Source organism: Gorilla gorilla, chromosome 7 (assembly GCF_029281585.2).
Source record: "Gorilla gorilla gorilla isolate KB3781 chromosome 7, NHGRI_mGorGor1-v2.1_pri, whole genome shotgun sequence".
Classification (NCBI taxonomy): domain Eukaryota; kingdom Metazoa; phylum Chordata; class Mammalia; order Primates; family Hominidae; genus Gorilla; species Gorilla gorilla.
Window position 1 is genome coordinate 144,651,579 of NC_073231.2, and position 24,113 is coordinate 144,675,691.

Genomic DNA, 24,113 nt, shown 5'->3' on the forward strand with positions numbered 1-24,113 from the left:
AAAATGGGCAGTCAGCAGCTCTTGGGGCTGCTCTGTCTCTGGAGTGGCCATTCTTTCATTTTTTTACTTTCTTAATAAACTTGCTTTCACTTTGCACCGTGGACTCGCCCTGAATGCTTTCTTACACGAGATCCAAGAACCCTCTCTTGGGGTCTGGATTAGGTAACAATGTCATTTTTGTTTTCAAAAGATTTGTCTGCCTGTAATAAGAAGAATAGAGCATTCATTTTGGTATCATCTTTAGCCCCTGACTGGAGGCCCAATAAGTGTCAGGAACTGGACAAATCTTTACATTATATCCTATCAATAACGTTGCAAGGCAGGAACATTCACTTTGGATTGAAAACATGAGAAAATTGAGGCACAAGGGCATTCAGTAATGTGTAAAGCCAAGTACCCAGTCAACACTGATACTCAGTCTCAACTGACCAAAGCCACTACGAGATTCTGGTGAAGCCACGCCTGCCATGAATGCAGTGTCAGGTCCTTAGTAGGTGCTATGCACTACTAAACCATACCCGTTTGTTATTTCATGAATGGACAGAAAAACACATGTATGAATGAATGATTAATGCCAAATGTGTATGGAGAGATAGGTGTAGAAGGATCAGAGAACCAACGAAGTCAATGATGATAGACTGACTAAAAAACAGGTCGAATTCCCTGGTCCAGTGGTTCAGCTGCTTCATCGCGGGGCAGCCTTACAAGGCACTGAGTAGGTTAAAGCCCGGCTCGGTGCCAAGTATGAAACTGAGGCTGCTGGGCCCCTTTCTTGCCCTTTCCCATGACACCCTCGGCAGGTCTGGAAAGAGAAGTGGCCACTCACTCAGTACTTTGCACCACAGGGAAGGATCCCATCCGTACATAGGAACTCTGAGCTCCATTCTCTCTCTTCCCCAAGATTTCCTTCACACTGAACAAATCCATCAGGTCAAAACCTGTACAAAGAGAAGAGCTGGGAGTGAGTTTGGAGAAGGAAGAGTATAAGAGACAAAGGAAAATCACATCCGCTGTCTGCAAAGGCAGCCTCCCAATCCTGCCCCAGGAGAACAGATCGGGAGGGAATTGTTCAAATACATATTCAGGGAGAAAACACAAGCACCCGAGTAATGAGATGTACAGCTTCGGCTTTAACTCCAGGAAAAAGGTGCAGGAGAACAGAGACACTGGCTTTCTCAAGAAAATGTGCGTGCATGTGGTTAAGCGTGAGACAAATGGAGGGTGTCCTGGTTGTGTGAGGGCCGCAGGGTCTTGGTGTTCATGAAACCCAGATGTGTGCTCTTCACTCTTGCAGGCTGGCTCTGCAGGCAAACGGCCACTCACGGCTTTCCTTCCTGCAGCCGTATTTTTGCCTTGCATCTGGACTTTACATGGGTAACAGTTTGGCAGCTTTTAAGTTTCATGATTTTTAAAGAGAGAAACATCAGAGAGGAATAAACTGTCTTCATGATACTGCATTATTTGAAATGATTTTGTTTTGTTTTGCTTTGTTTTTCCTTAGTTCAGTTTAATTTCCCTCTAAGAGAGGACCTTATACGCATTGTCAATGTAAAGTAACAGAAAAATCAGGGGCTTTGGACTTGGGTGAGGGTCAAGGGTAAGGACGGGGGTTTGATCCTGAGTGGCCATGTGTATGTGACACTGGGCAAGTTACATGACCCACAGGAGTACTTCACTGTGGAAGGACAGCAATGAAGCCTACTGGGTAGGGCTCTGCGATAATTGTGTAAGACCCTAAATATGCGTCACTCAGCATATGCTGAGAAATTCACAGAGTGGGTTTCTTTTTACAAGTTATTCCCCACAACCACCAGCACACACTGTCCACATTCCCCCACAATGGGATGCTTTCTGCAGACCAGGTTCTCAGAGGGGCCTGAGGACAACACTCGTTCTGGAGGCTAACAGTGTGACTCAACACCCGCCTGAAACTGTCTCTCTCAGACACTGGGGAAAGCTCTCAGCAGGTTACAGGGAAGCCGGCTGAAGGCAGGCACCAGGCTGAACTCACCCGTGCCCCCCCAGGGATAATATACTTCTCGGTATTCACACCTAACCCATGAGATTTTAGGAAGAGTTCCTCACTGTTTCCAATACTCTAAGGCACTACTGAAAAAAGAGAAAAAGAAAAGAAAAACAGGAAATGGACTTGTAGGACTAACATAATGATTAAAGCCTCTTAGCCTCTTTTACCACTAAATTCTGCCCAAAGAGATTATTTATTCATTCATGCTTTTGAGAGCCAGGGCCACGCCAAGCATTGTGTAAGAAATGTCAGGGAGGGAAGCAGGTAGTCCTGACGTAAAGTTTGAGTATTAGAACCGGACAGATCTGGGTGGTGATCCTAATCACTATGTCTTTGCTGGGTGACCTTAGGCAGATTGCCTGACATCTCTGAGCACTGGCTTTTTTCATCTGTAAAAAGGGCATTATTTTCGAATGTACCTCGTTGCTATGAGACTTAAATGATACAAAGTTCTTCATACAGTACCTGACATACAGTAAATCACCAACAAAGCACTTTTTATATTTACTGTTTTCTCATCACAATTACAGCATCCTCTAATGCTAAATTCTGTCCATAGATGTCATGTATTTATTCAGTAGATGTTTTTGAGAGCTTGCAATATGCCAAGCCCTGTGAGCTCCAGGGTTGGAGCAGGCACCAACACAAAATCCTGGCTCCAGGAGAACTGGAACTGGTGGGGACCCCAGAAATAAGGAAATGCACAGTGCAAGTGTGCAATACAATTCCAGGCATGAAGAGTCAGTGAGCAGAGGCAGCACTGGAGAGGAACAGAGCTGGGGCGACAGGGAAGGTGCTCCGGGAGGAAGCTACCAGGTAGAGGCCTGCTTTGGCCTGCGATGGTCTGGGAAGGGGGTTCTGAGCAGGGCAAGGTTGCTCTGAGATTGAAACCCTGCACTTTTTGGATTGGACCGTTCCCTGCCCTTTGCCATCCTGAGGTTGTCAAGTTCTCGGAAAATGACTAAGAGCTGCCATTATGTCATTTTTAAATAGCATTTCACACACCGGCTATTTAATGGAATTCATGATATAATTGTTAAATGATATTGGGTCCTGAAGATGGGAACAGTATTCAGAAGCTTCATTATAGATGGAAAAAGCACCCCTCCAAACTGTGCTTGTTTACACACACTGGTGTGAGTGATTCAGCATCTCTGGAGACGGCTGGTTTGTGGGAGGGAACAGGCACCCACAGTCCCGCAACTGAGGTCCCCTGTGGTGCATGGGTTGATCCAGCTGAGAGGCTGCCACTAGGCACAGGCTGAGTGAGGCCAGCTTTCCTGACCCGCCAGCTGCTTGAAGACAGGGCCCAGCTTGCTGAGTTCACCACCCTATCCCCCTTGGGACCTGCAGGGCTGGCCCACAGTGCAGATTTGTCAAACTGAACATAGGGCCTCACTCTGAGCTGTAACGCAGCCTTGGTCCCTGGGAGAGACTGTGTGGAGGAGAGAACACCCAGCACGTGGACCAGATATGCAGATGCTCCTGAGTGAAGTCCTACAAATGAGCTGTGTGGCCTTGAGCACGAGTCTCAACCTCTCTGGGCTTGTTTCCTCTGCAGTTTTGTAAAATTGGGATAATAATAACAGAGTGCAGTAGACAAGTAAGGGCTATGATAACAATTTACATGCAAATCCCTGTTCCCACACTTTCTCTCCCTGCCAGCTCTCAGGTAATTTACTCAACCTCTCTGGATCTCATGTCTTCATCCACCAAATGGGACATTAAGAATAACCAGTCACCCGAGCACAGTGGCTCACGCCTGTAATCCCAGCACTTTGGAAGGCCAAGGTAGGGGGATTACTTGAGGTCAGGAGGTCAAGACCAGCCTGGCCATCATGGTGAGACCCTGTCTTTACTAAAAATATAAAAATTAGCCAGGGGTGGTGGTGGGTTCCTATAATCTCAGCTACTTGGGAGGCTGAGGCAGGAGAATTGCTTGGACTCAGAAGGCGGAGGTTGCAGTGAGCCTAGATCGCACCATAGCACTCCAGCCTGGGCGACAGAGAGAGACTCTGTTGCAAAGAAAAAGAAGAAAAGAAAAGGAAAGGGAAGGGAAAGGGAAAAGGAAAAGGAAAAGGAAAAGACCAGTCATCAGACCTGGACAGGACAATGGCCCTGCACAGTGTCTGCCTGTCTGCCAGTGGCAATACATTCTGACTCTACTATTAGACATTCACGTCTTGGAAAATCACTTTGAGTTTTAAATGAGAAAATGTAGGAACATGCCTGAAACACAACAGTTGCTCACTAAATGCTGGATGCTCTAATGGGTCCCTCACCCTGAATGAGAACATGATCACTCCTCTAAACCCTCACAAACTCTAGATAAACATGCGGCATGGACAGGTGGGTGGGTCTCCCTGACACCAACATCCTGTGATCCTGGCTGAGTCATTTTCTTTCTATCAGTCTCATCTGTAAACTGGGAGAATGGGTGAAATTTGATCATCTTTTGTGTTTTTAGCACCAAAAACTGTTGATCATATTTCCCCCAATTCTTGCCATGGCTGGGAAGAGTCCCAGTCAAACTGCATTTTTTACATAACAGTTAATTTGAATGTGCAATTGTATGCAGTGAAGAATCCCTCTGTTCAGTATGCCAGGAGATGGGAGTTAACAGAACAGCCGCCGTTCCTACTCAAAGCCATGGGGTTAATCCCAAGTAAAGGTACGATGCACACTGAGCATTTATGATGTTTAACGCAGCCCAAGGCACTCTGCTCCCACACAGAGTTCCAGCTGGGACAGTGAGGAAGTTATCCGGTTTTGTTGAGCCTGTTTCCGTAACTGGAAAAATGGAGAGAATAATTTATTGCAGGGGTGTCATGAGACCTAAGTGTGATGATGGGATTAAATACCTGGGGGGAAGCCAGCACCCCGGAGTTACTCGGTCAACCCCACTGTCCCCGCCTGGGGACCACAATGGGAACCTGTTGACCCAAGTGAAGCTTGGCCCCCTGGCAATAGCTCTGCCACCACCCCAGAGCCCCGCCTCTTTCACTCTGGTTATAAGGACCAGGCCTCCAGAGTGCATGACTGGGAGCAGCCGCCACACCCACCAGAGAGGGAGTCCTGGGGAGTCCCGAGAGATCCCAAGTTGGACGAGGCCAGTCACCCAGACATTGGGAGACATTCACCAAATGCATGCTGCGAGCACTCCCTCTCCCTCATCTCTCCCCTGCACTGCTGTTGACAAAGCCCCCAGCCCACCTGAACAGGACCTCAATGCCCCAGAGGCTGCAGTCTCAGCATCGCCTGGGGACAGAAGCATGGAGAGTCCCCACAGCTCTGGGCTCCCAGGCAGGCCCAGTGAGGAGCAGCTGTTGGAACTGACTGGGCCCCATATACAACAAGGGGCCTTTGACAACCCACCGGGCTGCCCCTGTATTGGGGCCCCTGTGTCTGGAAGTGTCCTGGGGCCTGAGGAGCCCCAGCAGTGGGAGGGGCTGGTGCCTCTGAATGGGGGAGCTTGGCCATGAAGACCTGGAGGGCCCTGTGGTTCCAGGGTTCCATGAAACTGGTGCCTAAAGTGTACAGTCTACTTAGGATTAGATGTTGTCCCAGAGAAAGGCAGAATAGGTGAGAACAGGTTTTGAGACCAGACCATTCTAGGTTCAAAACCTGGCCCAGCCCTGGCCAGAGGTGGGACGTGTCCTGGTGGCCTCCTCCTCAGTGATGCAGGGGTGAGGACGTGCCTTGCAGAGTTGTCACCTTGAGGAGGGGCACAGACAGCACCTGGGAGTTCTTGAGGTGGGAGCTGGGGGAGGGGGTAGCTGCTGAAGAAAAGCAGCAGCCAGTGTAATTGAGGCAGCAGAAGCAGTGGCGTGGAGGGAAAGAGAGCACCGCAGCTGGCCACACCTGGGTTCCCGTCCCTGTTCTCAGACTCAGCAGTTCCACAGCTTTGGGGCAATTTCTCAGCCCCTTAAGCCCCCATTTGTCATCTGTGCAAAGGGGATAGGCAGCCGCTTCTCAGGGCCACCTGAGGAATCTCACAGAGGTGGGGTCCCTGGAGGCTCATGGGGAGTGAGGGCTCTTACTCACAGGAGGCTCACAGGTGGCCTCAGCAGCCCCTCACACACTCACTGAGGGATGAGGGGGAGTGAGGAGAGCCTAAGAGCTGGTCCAGAATCTGGGCGGACACGTGCCTACCCTGGAAAAAGTCAGGGCCGGGAACTGCAAAGTGGGCCGATCCTCTACTTCCCAGCACCATCAAACACCACTAAAAATGGACACCTTCATCTGCTTTTCCCCTCAGCAGTCATATTGGAGAGAATATATGAAATAGACTTGTTTTCAAAAAGCTAGCCTATGCTCTACTTTCTGGTTCCACTTTTATTGGTTTCAGTGAACAAAAACAAAGAGTTGAATACCACAAAACTTGGAACAACAAGGAATGAACTAGGTGGCAGCAAAGGGCACCAAAAAAAAAAAAAAAGATAAATTGCCCAAAATAAATAAGGGCTGGGAAGGAGAATAAAAAATGTTCCCGAGGAAAGCAGGCTGTGATGCAAGGCACTGTGAGATAAAAAAAGCAATTGTTTCATGCAAAAAATAGAGGGAGCACCTCGCTGAAGCCAGGGAAGCCGCTGGACCACGTGGTGTCAGAAGACCTTAGTGATGGCCCAGGTCACTGGCTGCACCTGCTGTGCCAGGTACCTACTGTGTGCTCCTCACCTCATCCAGCAAAGGTCGACCTGGATGGAACTTTGCTGCTGCCCTCCCCCACCCGCTTAGCTGCCTTAGTTCCTCTTGGAGTTTCCATGGGTCTGGGCAGGATGCAGGCAGCTTATGTTTATGGGGCTGCCTCCTCCAGTAGATGGAGAGCTCTTTGAGGAAAGGGATGATTTGATCTGTTTCTCCATCCTTAAAATGCCTGCTGCTTTTGCTGTTCCTATTCAAGCATTTGAGGGTCGTTTGTGGAAGGAGAGAAGAAGAGAATGAAGGAATTCATGACCCACTATAAAGGTCCTCCTATGTGTTAGATGCTGCGTGGGCTGCTCAGGTTGCCAACATGAACAAGCATCTGGGCTACTGTGGGATGTCAGGACCCACGGCGAGGGTACACTGGCTGGGAATAGGGTGGGCTGGTGCCGGTCAGGCTGGGCTTTTGTCGGCTCCATCGGGGAGTTTGGGTTTCTTTCTTCAGGCAATGAGGAGCCACAGAGGGCTTTAAAGTGAGGGAGAAATACCGTCTGGTTTCTATTTTCCAAGGTCATTCTGGCAGCAGGGCATGGAGGGGCAAGACCAGCCAGGAGTAGGTAAAGGTACAATGCACACTGGGCATTTGCAATGTTTAACGCAGCCCAAGGCACTCTGCTCCCACACAGAGTTCCAGCTGGGAACTGGAGGGCAGAGATGAGGTGAGTGAGTGAGATGAGGGCAGGTGAAGAGGGAGGGATGGAAGAAGCAGTTGAATTGGAGGGCTGTTTAGAAGGTACCATGGGCAGGACTTGGTGATTATCTGGATGGGGGGCCCAAGTGGGAAGAGAGAGACATCCAGGATGTCTGTGGCCAAATTTGAGGCCTGCACATGCCTAACATATGCTTTAAGCATTAAGTAGCTAAACTTCTAGAAAAGTTGCCTAACACTTTTATTGGCTAGAATTTGTAGAACATTTGGTTTTTAGAGCTGAGGGGGACTCTTGAAGACATTCTGTAGGATCCACTGTTATATAGGTGAGGAAACTGAGGCTCAGAGAAGTCAAAACATTGACCCAAGGTTGGCTGGCTGGTGAGCAGCAGGGCCATCTAAGACCTATGCCTCCAATCTCCTGTGTCTATTATCATCCTCGTGCTCACAGACCCAGCCCAGATATGCTCTAAAAATAGCCAGAGTCATTTATGGGAAAGCCTGGAGGTGAGGCTTTTGGGGACTGCATTTTTTCCAGAATACAGAAGCTGTCCCTATTACCCAATGGCATTTAAATTGGCAAATTTGAGGCTCCATCTCTCCACAACTCCCTCTTCAGCCTGAACATGGCTGGAGCAGTTTTTCGGGGCTGGTTATAATTAGAGGAGACGGTAGATAAAGCAGGTTCTCTGTGCATTCAGAACTGCACAAACAGTATTTGCTCTTCAGACTGAAGGATGCCCAGCTGACATTGTGATTTCTTTTCCAGGGAGACTCCAAAGAGGGAGGGGAGGCTTCAGGACTCCTCTGGCTGTGGACTGACACAGGAGGGCCCATAATAGAGGGTCCCGGTCACCAAACAGACTCTTTGAAAGGATCCTCCACATATGTCGTAGACTAAGAAATCTGTTCAAAGTCCTGCATTTTCATGTGTGAGTACACACACACACACACACACACATGCTCCTGAATCTTCCCAGCAAGAATCAGTTATTATTATTATTATTAAGAAAAGGTCTTGCTCTGTCACCCAGGCTGGAGTGCAGTGGCGTGATCTCAGCTCACTGCAACCTCTTCCTCCTGGGCTTAAGTGAACCACCCACCTCAGCTTTGGCTAATCTTTTCATGGGTATTTTTTTGTAGAGATAGGGCACGCACCACCATAGTTGGCTGATTTTTGTGTGTGTATTTTTTGTAGAGATGGGGTTTCACTATGTTGCCCAGGCTGGTCTTGAACTCCTGAGCTTAAGCAATTCACCTGCCTTGGCTTCCCAAAGCTCTAGTATTACAGGCGTGAGCCACTGCGCCCAGCCAGAATTAGTCTTAAGTAGAAAATAATTGCTATTCTTCAGCCTACAGAATGACAAAAAAAGCTTTAAATTCATTCTGAGTTACAGATGATGCAGGCAGATTTGTTTGTTCATTTGTCTGTCTGCCTTCCTTCCTTCCACCCTTCTTTCTCCCTCCTTTCCTTTCTTCCTTCTTCCATCCATCATTTTGTCCATCCCTCCATCCAGCCTCCCATCCAACCATTCATGTTTTCATCCTTTGATTAATGTTTCTTACTTTCACTAACTCATTCATATATCCATCCATTCATTCCACAAACATTTGTCACATTCCTTCTAAGTGCCAGGTACTGTCCTCTACTCTTAAGACACAAAGAATAAAGCCCAAGTATAAACAAGTCCTGCTCTCAAACAGCTCATATGCTTGCTGGGGAGGTAGACAGGGATGCAGATAATTATAATGCCTTCAGATTGGAGTTCTCAGAATAGAATAAAATGCTAAAAGAGGAACTAATTGCCCTGTGGGGCTTCAAGCAGTTTCCTGGAGGTGACTGTTGAGTTGGGCTTTGGGGGATGAATAGGAGTTCACTGTGAGAATAAGTTGGGGATGGACACACCACACAGAGGTAATACCATCAGCTAAGGGGAGTACTGCATCTTTGGGGGCTAGTAAGCATTCCAATAGATTCATGAGTAAGCTAGGACAGAAGAGTCAGAACCTCTCCTGCAGAGTAGGAAGCATGGACTAGATTCTAGGAGCCAAGGAATCCAGGTTTTAGAAAGACAGCCCTTGATGAAGAGGAGGGAAGAGGGCAGTGCTGGAGGTTGACATGCTGATTAGAGATGCTACAAAACTCCAAAGGAAAGACAATAGTGGTCTGGATGGACCTGGGGGCAGCAAAGGAAGTGCAATTTTCTTTCAACTCTTCCAGCCACCAAGTAGATGCAATGACAGCAAAAGTGCTATGTCTGGGAGTGGCCAGTCCATGGGGAAGAGCTCTGAATATTGCAACGCAGCCTATTTTTCCTTCCTATGGCAGGAAAAGAGACTAACTTTTGATGGTTTGGGCAAGTTTGCCTGATTTTTAAGACAAATACGGCTTTCAGTTCTTCACCCTGTTGAATCAGTTACCTAGAAATATATATCGTACAGTCCAAGCTCCAAGACTGGCCACTTGATGTGGCAAAACAGTGGCAAATGTGGGCTTTGCTGAATGATGGTCTGAATGCAAATCCTGATTCTGCCACAAACTCAGGCAAGTGGCTCAATCTCTCTGTGCCTCAGTTTTTCCAACTGTAAAATGTGCAACAGTGTGTCCCATATAACATATAGAGGAGTGCATCTCATATGCTGTGAGGGTAAATGAGGAAATGCGTGCAAACCCTTTGGCACACAGTAAATGCTCAGGAGGCATTCATTATTACTACGACTTTTATTAACCACACTATTGTCATAATGATTCCCTTCTATGGATATGTGTGTTAGATAATGAATTACTTGGGTGATACTGCTATGAAGGACTCACGGCTCCCAAAGCCACAGGTATATAATGCGATAAGGTAAGAATTTGCTTTGAAGACGAATATCAATGGGAGGGGTCTCAGGGAAAAGTTGCGCAGACACATTCACACTCCAGTGGATAGAAAATAGATTATCCGAGAGCCAGAGCCTCGCTGGGGATTACCAAGGCAAAAAGTGGGAATGTGGAAGTGAAACTGACCAGAAGGTTTACACCTTGGCAAAGTATTGCATTGGTGCAAAAGTAATTATGGTTTTGCCATTAAAGTTTTGCACAATTATTTTTGCAGCAGCCCAATAGCTCAGATATAAATACACTTATTTCAAGGAAATTAGGTTAACAAAGTGAAGAAGATGAAAGTCACCTTTATCTCATGTATTAGACAAATAAACCCTGACAGTGATAGCACCCCACTGGGCACCAGCTATGCAGCAGGTGCCCCACCTCGAGAATATCACTTTGTTTGGTTTCCTCTGAAAGTGCCGATAGTTTATTGGAGAGGTGCTTGAGCAGGGAGTAGAGGCAGGATTCAGGGAAAGAAAGCAGCTGATAGAGTACGGCATGAGGCCGGTTACCCTGGTGGATGACTGCCCCTAGGAAACTCTGGGAAACGGGGTCAAACGTGGACTTCAGAATAATCCCACCTAAGGAGCAGTAGAGCCGGGTGCTTCTATACCAAGGGCCACTGGTTAAGAGCTGCTCCTGGGGGGTGTTCACTCCCTGGCACCTTTCTCCCACTGTGCACGTAGGCAGAGCAGCCTTCCACCATTCCAGAAAAATCCCCCAGGCACAAGATGCAGATGCTGGCATCTTTAAGACAGCAGAGCACGGTGACATGGCAAGGTCCCTGGGATGCAAGCAGGGTCCCAGCAGTACCTTCCAAACACTTCGTCCTGACCTCACATGGCTCCCTGCTAGGATGGGGACACATAAGTGCTTAGAATTGGACCCAAGATGATGCAGGAGGGAGAGGAGAGACACCAAACCCAGGGGCATTGGCAAGAAGAGCAGGGCTGCTGTTCTGCGGTGGCTTCCTGGTTGGGAGTTGGGAGAGAAGAAAACTTCTTTGCCATATGTATTTAAAGTGCTGAGCAGGGTGCCCGGCCACAGGGAGGACTGGATCCATGTTCGGGTAATTGGGATGGTGGGGAGCCACCTCGGCCATACCCCGCACCCTCGCAGCCTTCTATTCTGTCATATGCCTGACAGCCTTTGGTGAGACTCTGCGGTATTTCTTTCTGCTGCTGGGTCTGCAGTCACGTGTCTCTTTGTTCTCTCACCCATTGATTCACTCATATATTTATAACTCTGATTCACTCTCGCTTTCACTCCAAAACACATTTATTTATTCAGTCGTTTGCTCACTTTGCCAATCATTTGCTTACTCATTCACCAGCTTCTTTACAAACTCATTCATTCTCATGCATTATTGAGTGACTCCTATAGAATATCCACAGCCTGCCAAATGGAAAATGTGAATGTATGTTCTTTCCTGTTGGATGGTTCTTTGATGAGAGCTGCCACCTGCACGATTCAAACCACTTTATCAGGACTCTGGTGAAATATGGGAACAAGAACAGGGTCAGTGAGGCCACCCCTGAATTGACTAGGGTCATGCTCAGGCTCAGCAAATCATACACCAAAGCAAGCACACGTGGTTATTGTTTTTCCCTTACCTGTGATTTCCTTGGTTCCTCCATTGGTGTGTTTAAAGCGATCTCCTTCTACACGAACGCTAGGACAGAGCACATCTGAGGAAAGCAAGAGGAAACAGAGACTGATGAGAAAATGTGACCCATCGTCACCCTGTGAAATATGACAGCACACGAGACCCCACCCTGCCTTGCAGCATGTGAGGTGTTCAATGCCTGGAGAAGATGCAGAGGCAGCTGGCATCTCCGCACTCACTCATGTTTTCATTTTCCTGTGTATTTGTTAAGCATCAACTCTGCAAATACTGTGTTCTGTACTGGGGTGAAATACGAACAAGGCTTTCTCCCTGTCTATGATGAATTCACAGCCTTGTCCAAGGGAGCCAGACACGGACATCAATATTATCAACATAGCCGAATAAGTTGTAGATACATGTGCCCGCTGCTGGGGGGTTCAGGACACAGACACAATACCTAATCTAACGCAGGAGGACAGAGAAGCTTTCCTGGAAAGATTCTTTTTGAAAGAACTGTAAGATTTAGCCTGACAGACAAAAGACCAAAAGGTGATACAGGCAGAGGGAACCTCATTTAGGAAAGCATGCACATGTCCGGGCGCGGTGGCTCACGCCTGTAATCCCAGCACTTTGGGAGGCTGAGGCGGGAGGATCACAAGGTCAGGAGATAGAGACCATCCTGGCTAACACGGTGAAACCCCGTTTCTACTAAAAATACAAAAAATTAGCCGGGCGTGGTGGCAGGCGCCTGTAGTCCCAGCTACTCGGGAGGCTGAGGCAGGAGAATGGTGTGAATCCGGGAGGCGGAGCTTGCAGTGAGCCGAGATCACGTGGCTGCACTCCAGCCAGGGTGACAGGGCGAGACTCCATCTCAAAAAAAAAAAAAAAAAGGAAAGCATGCACATATACATGAAACCTCCAAGTCAGTAGGATATCAACGAAATGGAAATTGTGTGCAGGGACAGACCAGAAAGATGTTCCATAAGTCATCTGATGGAGCTTCAGGTGCAATTACATAAACAGGCAAATTCCAAATAAGTAAAACTCAGTTGTACAAAAGCAATTGAGTAAGTCATACAATAAAAAATTATTATACAATATTACATAAATATGTTAAAGTCTTCATGAATCCTCACTTTTAAAAAGTTGGAAGAAGGGCAGGTGTGGTGGCTCATGCCTGTACTTTGGGAGGCCAAGACGGGGGGGGATCACCTGAGGTTAGGAGTTTGAGACCAGCCTGGCCAACATGGTGAAACCCTGGCTCTACTAATAATACAAAAATGAGCCGGGCATGGTGGCGCACACTAGTAACCCCAGCTACTCAGGAGGCTGAGGCAGGAGAATCGCTTGAACCTGGGAAGCGGAGGCGGAGGCTACAGTGAGCTGAGATCACGCCACTGCATGACAGCCTGGGTGACAGAATGAGACTCCACCTCAAAAATAAATAAATAAATAAATAATAAAAAGTTGGAAGAAAAATGAACTCTTTCAGTCCCTCTAACAATTTCAGAAAGAGCATTAACTTTGAATTTTAATGTGCTGAGTCCATGCTGACTACACTCCCGCCTACCCTCTGTGGCTTAGAGAAGTCTCTTAATCTGTGTGTCTTAGCGTGGGCACCTGTGGCATGGGAGATATTAATATGCACACATTTGTCACAGGGCTGCTTTGAGGATTGGGCAAGATTATGCCCACGACAGCACTGAAAGGCTGTAAGGAGGTTCTGTATTCTCATAAATTTAGCACCCAAAGCACCTCACTTATCTCCCTGAAGACCCAGCCCTGCCCGTGCAGCAATTTGGTTATCACACATTATTATTATAATCACACATTATTAGGCAGCTCCACCACCCCATTAGTTCCATATACAATGGCCTCTTCTCATATTTGAGGGTATAAGTGTCTCAGTGCAGGGAACAAATGAGATCTTTCCTGATTTGGAAGGAGGTATTTTTAATGTTTATCCTCAAAGGCACCACCAGGTCTGACAAGCATCATGGAAGGGGTTATTTTGGAAACAGTACCAAGCTGTCTGTCTAGCACTACATACAGGAATGGGTACAGGCACAGCACAATATTTAGACAGCTCTACCCAGGACAGCAGCAGCTGTGGGGTGACGATCAATTGCTTTAAGTTTGGCAGCCTGCCAGAGAGACAGGCTGGGAATTGCGTGTCATTTTAATGAGTTTAAAATTTAAGACGAGTTGACTCAGAAGGTTCTATCTATCTTTGATGATGAGCAAATCTCTGGAGGCTGGCGGCTGGAGCTCAGAGTAGGCTGCTCCATTGAGTCACATCTCTGCAAATTTCCCAAGGGGAGGACCACGAACACAGAAATGATGGAGATTCTACTCAAAGACAGAACTTGCTCAAATTGCTTTAAGAAATCTTTCTCAAAACAACCTGCAAATTCCCTCTGGGGCCATCACTAAGCCTCACACATTCACCAGGCTCAAGGGGCAGTTTATAGTTGAGTTGGTTAAGTCAGAACAAATGGCTTCCAAAATAGCCCTCCAGCCAGCCTTCCTGGGGATGGTGGGGTCCTCGGGGTTCACCTGCTTGGCAAGCAGGTAGGGTTAGCATCCATGGCTCCTCTTAGCCTATAATTGGAAGCCATTCTGCATTTCCTTTTGGCCAAGATATCCCCATATCTTGGAGAATGATCTGTTTATTTCTGTATTCACTCATCTATTCAAACTCAATTCTTTACTGAGCTCCAGATATGTTCCAAGCATTGAGCTAGCTCTAGGGTCGCAGAAGTGGATGAGAGAGACATCCTATTCCCTGCCTTCAGGGCATTGCAGGGCTGACTAACAGGAACAGACTCCAAACATGTGAGTGAAAGAAAGGATCAGTGCTACTGGGAGTCATTTTGTCTCCATGCTTCCCAGGGCTCCTCCTCCTGGATCTTAGAGACTGCTCAGCCTTCAACAACCCCAGGGGCTTTTTCCATTTATCCCAGCCTGGGTAGGGAGCCGTTCGTCAGGTCCCAGTGTCCAAGAGCTGAGGGCACCATACTGAAGTCACTAATGGGCATGTCTGTCTCCCCAGGGAGTGGGAGTCTTCAGACCTGGTTGGACCTCAGCTCACCTCTGTATGGCCACTGTCTTTCTAGCTCCAAACCCATAACAGGCCTTCAGTTTTTGAGCAGAAATGACTTCTGACAACTGAGCTGAGAAGTAAACACTGACTGGTGGAATGGGGAGCCTCCCAGGCATGGGGTTCGTTATGATTTTGATGAGCCACTGAGAGTATTTCATGGGCCCTTGAGCTCCTGCCCTGGAGGTGTAGCAGGCATCATTTGTTATCAGCCCCATATCCATTTCCCACTTCTTTGTTGCTAAATAATGCCACCTTAGTTCAGAAAGACAGAGTTTTCAGCCCATGGAGAAACACTGTAGCTGTTTGGTCTAAGTCAATTATGATTATTCTATTCCCCACCTTTCCAGTCTCACTTGCAGCTAGGGATGGATGTGTGATTCAGGGCTGTCCAAGGAAACAAATAACCAAAGCTTGCTGTGGATAAAGGAAAGGATTGCTTAAAAAGCTTTTGGTTTCCTTGATGTAAGGGAATAGATAAGTGGATGGGGTGGTGAGTTTACTTTCCTTTCTTCTTCCTTTGCATATGAAACATAATGTTTGGGGGACTGTCTAGGAGAATGGAGGAAATATCAAACAAGCAATTCCAATCCTAGGTGGGAGGCATAAGATTAAAAAAAAAACTTCTATTTGTTTAAGCCACCATATATGGGTTTTCTTCACTTGCAGTTGAGTGCATTCCAAATTTGCATGCATTTCCTTCCTATGGGCCTCACTGATATGCCAGTGTAACCAGCTGGAAGGTCAGATTCTCTTTCTGGATGTCTAAGGACAATTAATGAGGGTGGTGAGAAGTGGTGCATTATTTCCTTGGTAAAGGAAATACAGACCGAGTTACCTTCTCTATCCCAATAAATACGGAATTCTCAGGTAATCCTTCAGGAGCAGCATAAGAAGTAGTTCTAAATTAAGGGCAAGGATAAGTTCATAGGAGTTAAAAATGTGGATTGAATTTGTTCTTGGCTGGTTCACTGGTTGATTTTCCTTTTTGAATACATGAGAACACAAAAACAAAAACGTCTAATGACAAAGACACTGCTTCCTTGAAGTCCATTTATTGTCTACCCCCTGATCATCATTTTCCTTCACTCTCTAGGTAAGTGGAACATTCTAGACTTCTGAAGAGAAAAAAGGTATCTCTTCACACAGCATGCGTTCCTTCTCACCGAAAGCCTATTGATTGATCAGAGCTGCTGCTCTAAGGGAAAACACCACGAATTTACTGTGGTCTTCCTGGAAAAACACGTCCTTTTTTTTGGCCTCAGTTTACCAAATGGGAAAAGGGGGGCACCTGTTTGTCCATTAGGGGAGGAAAAGGGCTTGCACAATATGGCGTCTGATGTCCTCGTGCTCTATGTTGACGCAACCATGGTTCTGTCTGCAGAACACACAGCCTTGTCATCCCCTGGCTCTCGGCCAAGAGTTTTTCCAGTTGGGAACGGAGGGTACATGCAATTATTGAGTACCCAGTGTGTGTGTCAATCATCTGGCTTTGGATTTAACTCACAACAACCATCCTACAAGGTAGATTTTCTTCCCATTACACAGACATAAAAACTGAGTCCAAGATGAGAAACTCATCAGACAGGAGAAATGTCTCTGTATTTGAATAAATGCCTACCTAAATCTAGCATCTAGGAAGAGATACGGTGGTCCCATGTTAGATCAGCAGGAGCAGTAGAAACAAGGGAAGGATGCCAGGGCAGCCCTGCCGGATACCAGACAGGAAGCAATCATGGCTCATCCATCACCTCGCAGCAGCCGCTGCTGAGTGCAGCTAACCACAGACAAGATGTATGACATCCAAGTGGAAGAGGCGGAGGAGGGAAGAGCTGAAGCAGACGCCCAGCAGACACAAGGTCTAGTTCCTCCGCTGCTCCGAGGCCAGCCAAGGAATTTTCCACGCATCTCCATTTCAGACAGGCAACAGACACATGCCAGGCACAAGGGCTCAAGGATCATGTTAATAAGGATTACACTGTCATGGCTCCCAAGGACTGAGTGCCCGCATGGCTAGGTCCTGCACTGGGAATGCCATGTGGATTGTTTCTGAGCCTCTTGGCTGCTCTGCTGGAACGATGTAGTTATCTCCATAAGCAGCAGACACATGTAGGTGCCTTGCTGTGCACCAGACACTGTTCCAAGCATGTTGAATACATTAACACATTTAATTGAATCCTTACCACGGCTTTACGAGGTAGGTGCTATTATTTAGAGAAAGAAAGAAAGGGGGACTAACTTCTTCCTGTAGAAAGAAAGGCATAAAGAAGTTAGTCAACTGCCCAAGGCCACACAGCTTGCAGGTGGCAATGTCAGCATGATGGCTTCAGCACCCAGTTCTTGGCCACTGCATGATGCAGCCTCTCCAAGGGCCAGGTCAACTGCCTCAGGTCACCCAGCCAATAGGGATTCAGGTCTGTGTGTCTCCAAAGCCTGGACCAGCAGATGGCCAGTTTGCTACTATCTACAGCAGCCCATTTTGCCTTTTAAGAGTCTTGACTTGTAGAAGGGTCTTCCTCACCCTGTACCTATAGGATTCATTGACTTATGCAACGGGAAGCCAAGGCTCAGAGAGGTTAAGTAAGTTACCCAACATCACACAGCTGACAAGTGGCACAGAACTGAGCCCAGGGAGTCAGATGTAGGCATCTGAGCTCTTAACCACTATCCACAATCTCTGCACTGGAAGCCACATTGGTTGTGATAGAATAATAACCAGCAAATAGCTGTGTGTAATATCAGCATTACACACAGGCTCTCATTTAATCCTCCTCATGGTTTGCAGGGCAGATACTATTATCCATATTTTACAGGTGAACAAGGAACTTTCCTAGTAATTGAAAGGGGGAGGAAATTGTTATTAACCACATCTCAGGGCCATGGTGTGCACCCTGTGAGAAGATGAAGACAACTCAGGGTTCAGACATTGGGTTCTTATGCCACCTCCACCACCTGTTCCAGAACTTTCTGGAGATTCCTGGCTTGCATTTCTCCTCTATTCCAGAGTGTATCAGCACCAGCTGCCTCCCCAGAAGGCCCAGATCCTCTGGCTGTTCAATCCACATCTCCCAGATCCTTTAGGCAGGAGAGAGGGCATGGTCAGGGTGCCAGGTGTTTTGTGAAAATGTTTATGCAAGTGTTTCACAGGAAGCCTGTGTGACATATGCAGTAGACAAAATATCGCCAGAAAGGAAAATCCCCCTGGACCTGCTGACAGCTGCGAACACTGGCCCAGGAGATCAGGGCCACCTCCCTCCTTCCCTTCCTTGTCCCTAACTCAGAAAGATGTGGCACGAAGAATGAGGGGTGGGGCTCCGGCACAGCTGGGCCCTTCCTGATGGGAGCCGGGGATGCAGTTGTCTTTGTTTGGAGACTGATGAGGCACAAGAAACAGTAACAAGGCAAGGGTCTGCCAGGGCCATCTGTCCTCTCCCAGCCAAGTGTGAGCTGTGCACCAGAGTACAGAGAAGCCAAAAAAGGACAAGACCAGGGGAAAGAACCTCGAGCTCCAAGGTTGACGGGAGGAAGCTCTGGGGTCAGACAGACCTCACCTCTTCCATGTCAGTTGACCCCTGTGTGTCTGTTTCCAAACCCAAAAACAGAGGCGAAAGTCCCTCCCCTTTCCATCCACAGTTGTCCTAAAGGTTAAATAGGATGGACAGTGGATGGGAAGTTCTCAGCATGAAACCTGGCATCTAGTAAGTGCTCATTTATTTATCCCTTCATTTACCCAACACGTATTTGCCAAGTGCCTGGCACATGTCTCAGTGCAAGGAACAAGTGCAAACACATGAACACACAGGTGAGTGGCTCCTGCCCTCTTGGTGCTCCCGTGCTAGTGGAGGAGGCAGAGAGCAACACAGAACAGCAGAGAAGCCAACACAGAGAGGCAAGTCAGCCATGGTGTGCAGGCTGTGCCATGGAGGAAATATGCCTGCAATGTGATGGGGCTTTGGGAGTGGGGACACTGGACAGATGCTGGATAAGCTGGTCTGGGAAGAGCTCTAAGGTGAGTGACATCTGAGCTGAGAGCTAAGAAAGAGACCAGTCCACCCATGGGAAGAGCAGGGAAAAGCCTAAGCCTGGAGAGGCTTCGCTTATCATGAGGGTGAGGAGGGTCCAAGCCCCACAGCTAGAGTGGCAGGACGAGAGGGACAGGAGAGGAATGGGAAAATGCCATGCATGCCATGGAGAGCCTCGTGGCCCAAGGCCAAGTTTGGAATTCAGAGCAATGGAGAGCTCACTCTGCCAGGTAGCAGCAGGCGCTGCTCATGGTTGTTACTACGTATGAGTGCTACCTGTCCAACAAGGACTTTGGGTGCCAGCCATCACCCATGACTTCAAATGGCCCAAGGGTTCCTCAGACCTCCTTTCCCTCCCAGGGAATGGCTCAAGAACCAAGCACCAGTAGGTGTCACCAGAGACTGTGTGGAGCTTTCTCTAGGAGAGGATGGGGAGGAGATGGAGGCGCAAGGGGAGCTCAGGGGCAGCAGAGCCCTTGCAGCCTTTTTGTGTGACAGCCAGCAGACCTTCTGAGACCAAACCTTCCTTCATCCCACGTTTAATGAACACCCAGTATGCACCTGGCACTGAACTGATCCTGGGCATAAAATAATGGCAAAGTGACAAGCTCTCTGTCCTCAGGGATCTGCCATCCAGTGAGAAAGATGGAAATTGATCAAATAAGGCACTGGGGTCTCCAAAATGTGTGTGATGACAGCAGGGGGGGGCAGTAGTGGGGAAGCTCTAAGGCAGGGATGGAAGAGAGGGCAGCATAGCAGGTGGTTGGAGGTGTTGGATGTCTCTACTTGGGGAAGGGGGGATTGGAGGCAACTACATGAAGGCAGGAATTGGGGGAGTGATGCATGGGAGGTCTGGGAAAGGACCTGGAGGTGAGGAAGAGTGGGGACACATGGCTGGAACGGTTCAGCAAAGGGAAGAGCAATGGTGAGATGAGGTAGAAGCGGCCCAGGTTGGGGCTGATGGACCCTGGTAAGATGTGTCACCCTGCAGCAGGGGGAGGGCCCGGCTGTGACAGGGAAAGGGTGGAGGCAAAGGCCAGCCAGGAGGCCACCACAGTGGTCGGGGGGAAGGGATGATGGTGGCTTGTTCCTTGTGGTGGGGGCAGAGGAGAGGAGAGGTAGCCAGTCCCTGGATCTATCCTGAAAGACTGGGCAGGATCTGAAGGTAGATTAGATGTGGAGTGTCTAGAAAGTGAATGCTCTGCCCTGTGCAGCTGGAATGTTGGAGCCACAGAACATGAGTCCGATGGTGGACACTTTCCATGTGAGATGTCCTATGGGTGCTCAGCAAGCATCTGGATCTGTAAGCTCAGCTTTCAGATTTCAAGGCTTGGGGCCCGGTTGGGGCTTTCCATTTGGAAGTTGCTGGAGCAGGGATAGTGTTTAAAGCATCAGGAGCGAGTGAGATCATTCGGTGATGAATGAGAGAGAGGAGAGAGGTCTGCAAATTAGGCCCTCACAGCCTCCAATTTTGAAATGCGGGGGATGAGGAGTGGCCGGCAAAGGAGACTGAGAAGGGGTGGCCAGTGAGGTGGGAGGAGAACCAGGGAGAGGGAGGTCCGCAGTGTAAGTGGAGGGAGTGTTTCACGCAGCAGGGAGCAGTCCAAGGCACCAATTCTTAAATGTCAAATGAGAAGGGAAACAGGCTGGGCCCAGTGGCTCAGGCCTATAATCCCAGCACTTTGGGAGGCCAAGGTGGGTGGATCACTTGAGGCCAGGAGTTTGAGATCAGCCTGGCCAACATGGTGAAACCCCATATCTACTACAAAAAAAAAAAAAAGTATATATATATATATATACACATACAAAAATTAGCAGCACGTGGTGATGTGTGCCTGTAGTCCCAACTACCCGGGAGCCTGAGGCAGAGAATCACTTGAACCCAGAAGGGAGAGGCTACAGTGAGCGGAGATCACACCACTGCACTCCAGCCTGGGTGACAGAGCAAGACTTGGTCTCAAAAAAGAAGGGGCAGCATTTATAGTGAGGTTTGGCATCCTACAGGTCATTGGTGCCCTGAATGATGGGGCGAGGGCCCCATTGGAGCAGGTTCAGGGAGAATGGCTGAGCAGCAAATGGAGACAACAGGGACAGCAACTATGTCAAACCCATACTCTTCTTCCCCTAACTCCTTGTTTCAGAGATGGTCTGAACCTCTAATACTATCCTCTAATAATGACTCATGAGGGAGCTGTCTTGGGAAGTTTCAGGAAAACACACATACTCCCAATGCCTCCACAACAGGTCTCTCTCTTTTTAAAAACTTTTAAGAAGAGACTCCCTCTTTAATGATTTATAAATTACTTTCACCAAGAAAATTAGCAAGATGCTAATTACTCTACTTCAAAGTTGGGGTGCCATGAGAGAGCATGTGGACTGATTGTTACCTGGTTCACCTCAAAAACAACAAGCTCATTATTCCAAGGAGCTCAACAGTGTTGAAAAATACCTCCAAACATTTGGGATTAAGGCGGTGCTAGTGTAAGAAGGAAAAGAAAAAGGAAAGACATGTCAGTTACCAAATCCCTAGATTTGGCAAGCACATTCACACACCATGACCTCCAGCAGCCCTTCTGATTTTCTCAGAAGGGAAGACGAACACTTACAAGAGTAAGAGACTGCTCCAAAGTAACAGAACTCATTAATACCCAGAATTCCAGCCCAAGTTTGGCTGACATCCAGTCTCCCATCTTTGCACAACAGTGTGCCCTGCAGAGATGGTCAAGGGAAAGGGTAAACCACAAGACCAGTGTGGGGTAGAATGATCCATCTGTTGAGCAAGGGTGTGGACACCCTTAAGAACCCCTTAAATGAGCAGGATGTGGTAGCTTGGTAGAGATGGTGGCTGTGACTGTCACATGGCAGATGAGGGACAGGGATGATGGTGCAAGGGTGTCTGGCCACAGGACAGTGTGTGCCAGGACAGAGGGAATATGTCATCATGACTGTGGGATGCTTGTGTTCTGTTGGGAGGTCATGATCATTAGGCTGATGGCCTCACTAAAGAGCAGAGGAGTGAGGGCATGAACACATCCTGGGTGTCCACCATCTGCTGGGACATGACCACTACACCTGGATCCTAGGTAGGCCACAGGCAACAGAAAGGACAAGAGGACAAGAGCCTCTGCCCTCCTGAAGCCCAGAATTTCAGTGGATTCCATTTAATTCTCTCAACAGCCTTCCTGAAGGATTTTGACATTCCCAGTGACACAAACACACTGAGGCTCAAAGAGGGTGAGTAACCTTCTCCTGGTTACTCTCCTGGGAGGTGGCAGAGGCAGGGCTCAAGGCCAGGTCTAAGGTGATGGAGCCCTTCCCATTGCCCTCCCCTTTGGCCTGCTCAGCACACTGTTTGGGTCTCTGCTCGCTGCTGTGACTGATGATCACCAATGAGAAATGTCACCTTTAGAGCCCCGAGAGGGACAACAATCCCTTTGGCTCTCACACTTGCCTATTTCTATTCCAGTTACAATAAGAGGCCTTCTGCCCCAGCTTTGGCCTCCGAGACCCCATCAGATTCTAATGTCTTTGTCTTCTCATAGAGACAGCTTGATAGAGGTGGTGGTGATTGTGATGGTGGTGATGGTGACGATGATGGTGGTGATGGTGATGTGGAGGAGGTGGTGCTGATGGCGACAGTGGTAGCAATGGTGGTGATGGTGGTGGTGATGGTGATGCTGATGGTGATGGCAGTGGTGATGATGGTGATGATGGAGGAGGTGATGGTGATGGTGGGAGGGGAGGATGGGTCTACTCAGATAGCCAGCAGTCAAGAGACTGGCTCTCCTATTCACTTGCTGTGTGACCTTGCATGGCCTCCAGCATCCTTCTGAGTCTCAGCTTCCTCAATTATAAAATAATGAACTACCTCTCAGAATTTTGATAAGGATGGGATAAAAGAAAATAAAAAATGTCCAGTACAGTGCCTGGCACACAGAAGCTGATGCCCACATGGTGCTTATTATGTGACAACCATCTTGCAATTCACTTTGCATACATATCAATTAACTGAATCCTTCTAACAACCCCATAAAGTGGCAATTCTCATGGCTATTGTTTGTTTGGAATAAATGAGGGAAGTAAGGCACAGAGAGGTAAAGCCCCTCATCCAAAGTCACAGGACAGGTAGGTGACAGAGCCAGCATTTGATCCCAAGTGGTAGCAGTGTGGCTCCAGGGGCCCTGCATTCTCCTCGCTGCTGCCTGCTAGGCCGGGGGAGAGCAGGCTCGGCTCCTCATTTGAACATCTCCTCCCCGTTTGAGTGCAGTGGGGCCTCTCGTGCATCGGAGCAGGAGCACCACAGCTCTCAAAGCCAGCCGGGAGACTCCCTGTCCAAAGCAATCCTTCCTTCTACTCACAACCCCTGTGCAGTAGCTCTTTTTGAATCCCCCCAGGAACAAGGAGCTTCCCACCTTCTGAGCAGGCCATGCCCTTGAGTTCTCTGAGCAATGATTGTGCCCGGAAAGGATTTTATGAATCAGCCCAGCTTTACTCATTAGATTAGGGCTCCATGAGCAACACCAATTCCTTTTCTGGAGGAGCCTCCACCCCACACCCAGGCAGAGCTGCTTCAGCAACTTCACCTGTCCCCACCGACGTAGCTTCTGATCTGTTCCCAAGCCACCCACTGTCAAGGGTGTGGGACAGTGGGTCCTTCAATCTGCCCTGGCCCTCCCTGCTGTGGAAGAGGAGGCCTTTGGAGCCATGCACAGCTCAGGCTGACTTTGATTCTTCTTAGAGGGAGACTTTAAACAAAACAGGGGCAGGATGGAAGGAGCTCAGAGCTGGACAGTGGGGCTGGGGTTGGGGACTTGCAGAAAAAGGGGCCGTGCCTAGAGCTTCGGAGGGGGGCCTGCTCATTAGCAGCTCCAGAAATTACTACAAATGGCAAAGGAATGAGGAGGGCATGGCAATTCTGCACCCGCCAGCTGTGCCTCTCACCCCGAGGCTCCCCTAGAGCAGTCAAGGCGTGGCCGCATTGCTGCACCTGTGTGAGCACTCCCAACAGACTGTATGTCTCTGCATGTGTGTGCAGGGCTGCACTGTTCACTGTATGAAACCATTAGGTACATGTGCCCCTGTGTGCATTTGTGTGTGAATGCATTTGGGCGTTTCTGCAATGGAGGTGCTGGCC

General features: G+C 48.4%; 1 protein-coding gene across 1 annotated transcript in view; it reads right to left on the minus strand.

Moving 5' to 3' along the window:
• COL22A1 (collagen type XXII alpha 1 chain) overlaps positions 1-24,113 on the minus strand; it is a 325,869-nt gene that overhangs the window by 243,812 nt on the left and 57,944 nt on the right. Inside the window, exons 4-5 of the mRNA XM_055348666.2 lie at positions 11,865-11,939; positions 827-938 (exon numbers count right to left, since the gene is read on the minus strand). Coding sequence (XP_055204641.2) covers positions 827-938; positions 11,865-11,939 — 187 coding nt within the window. The remainder of the gene's footprint in view (positions 1-826; positions 939-11,864; positions 11,940-24,113) is intronic.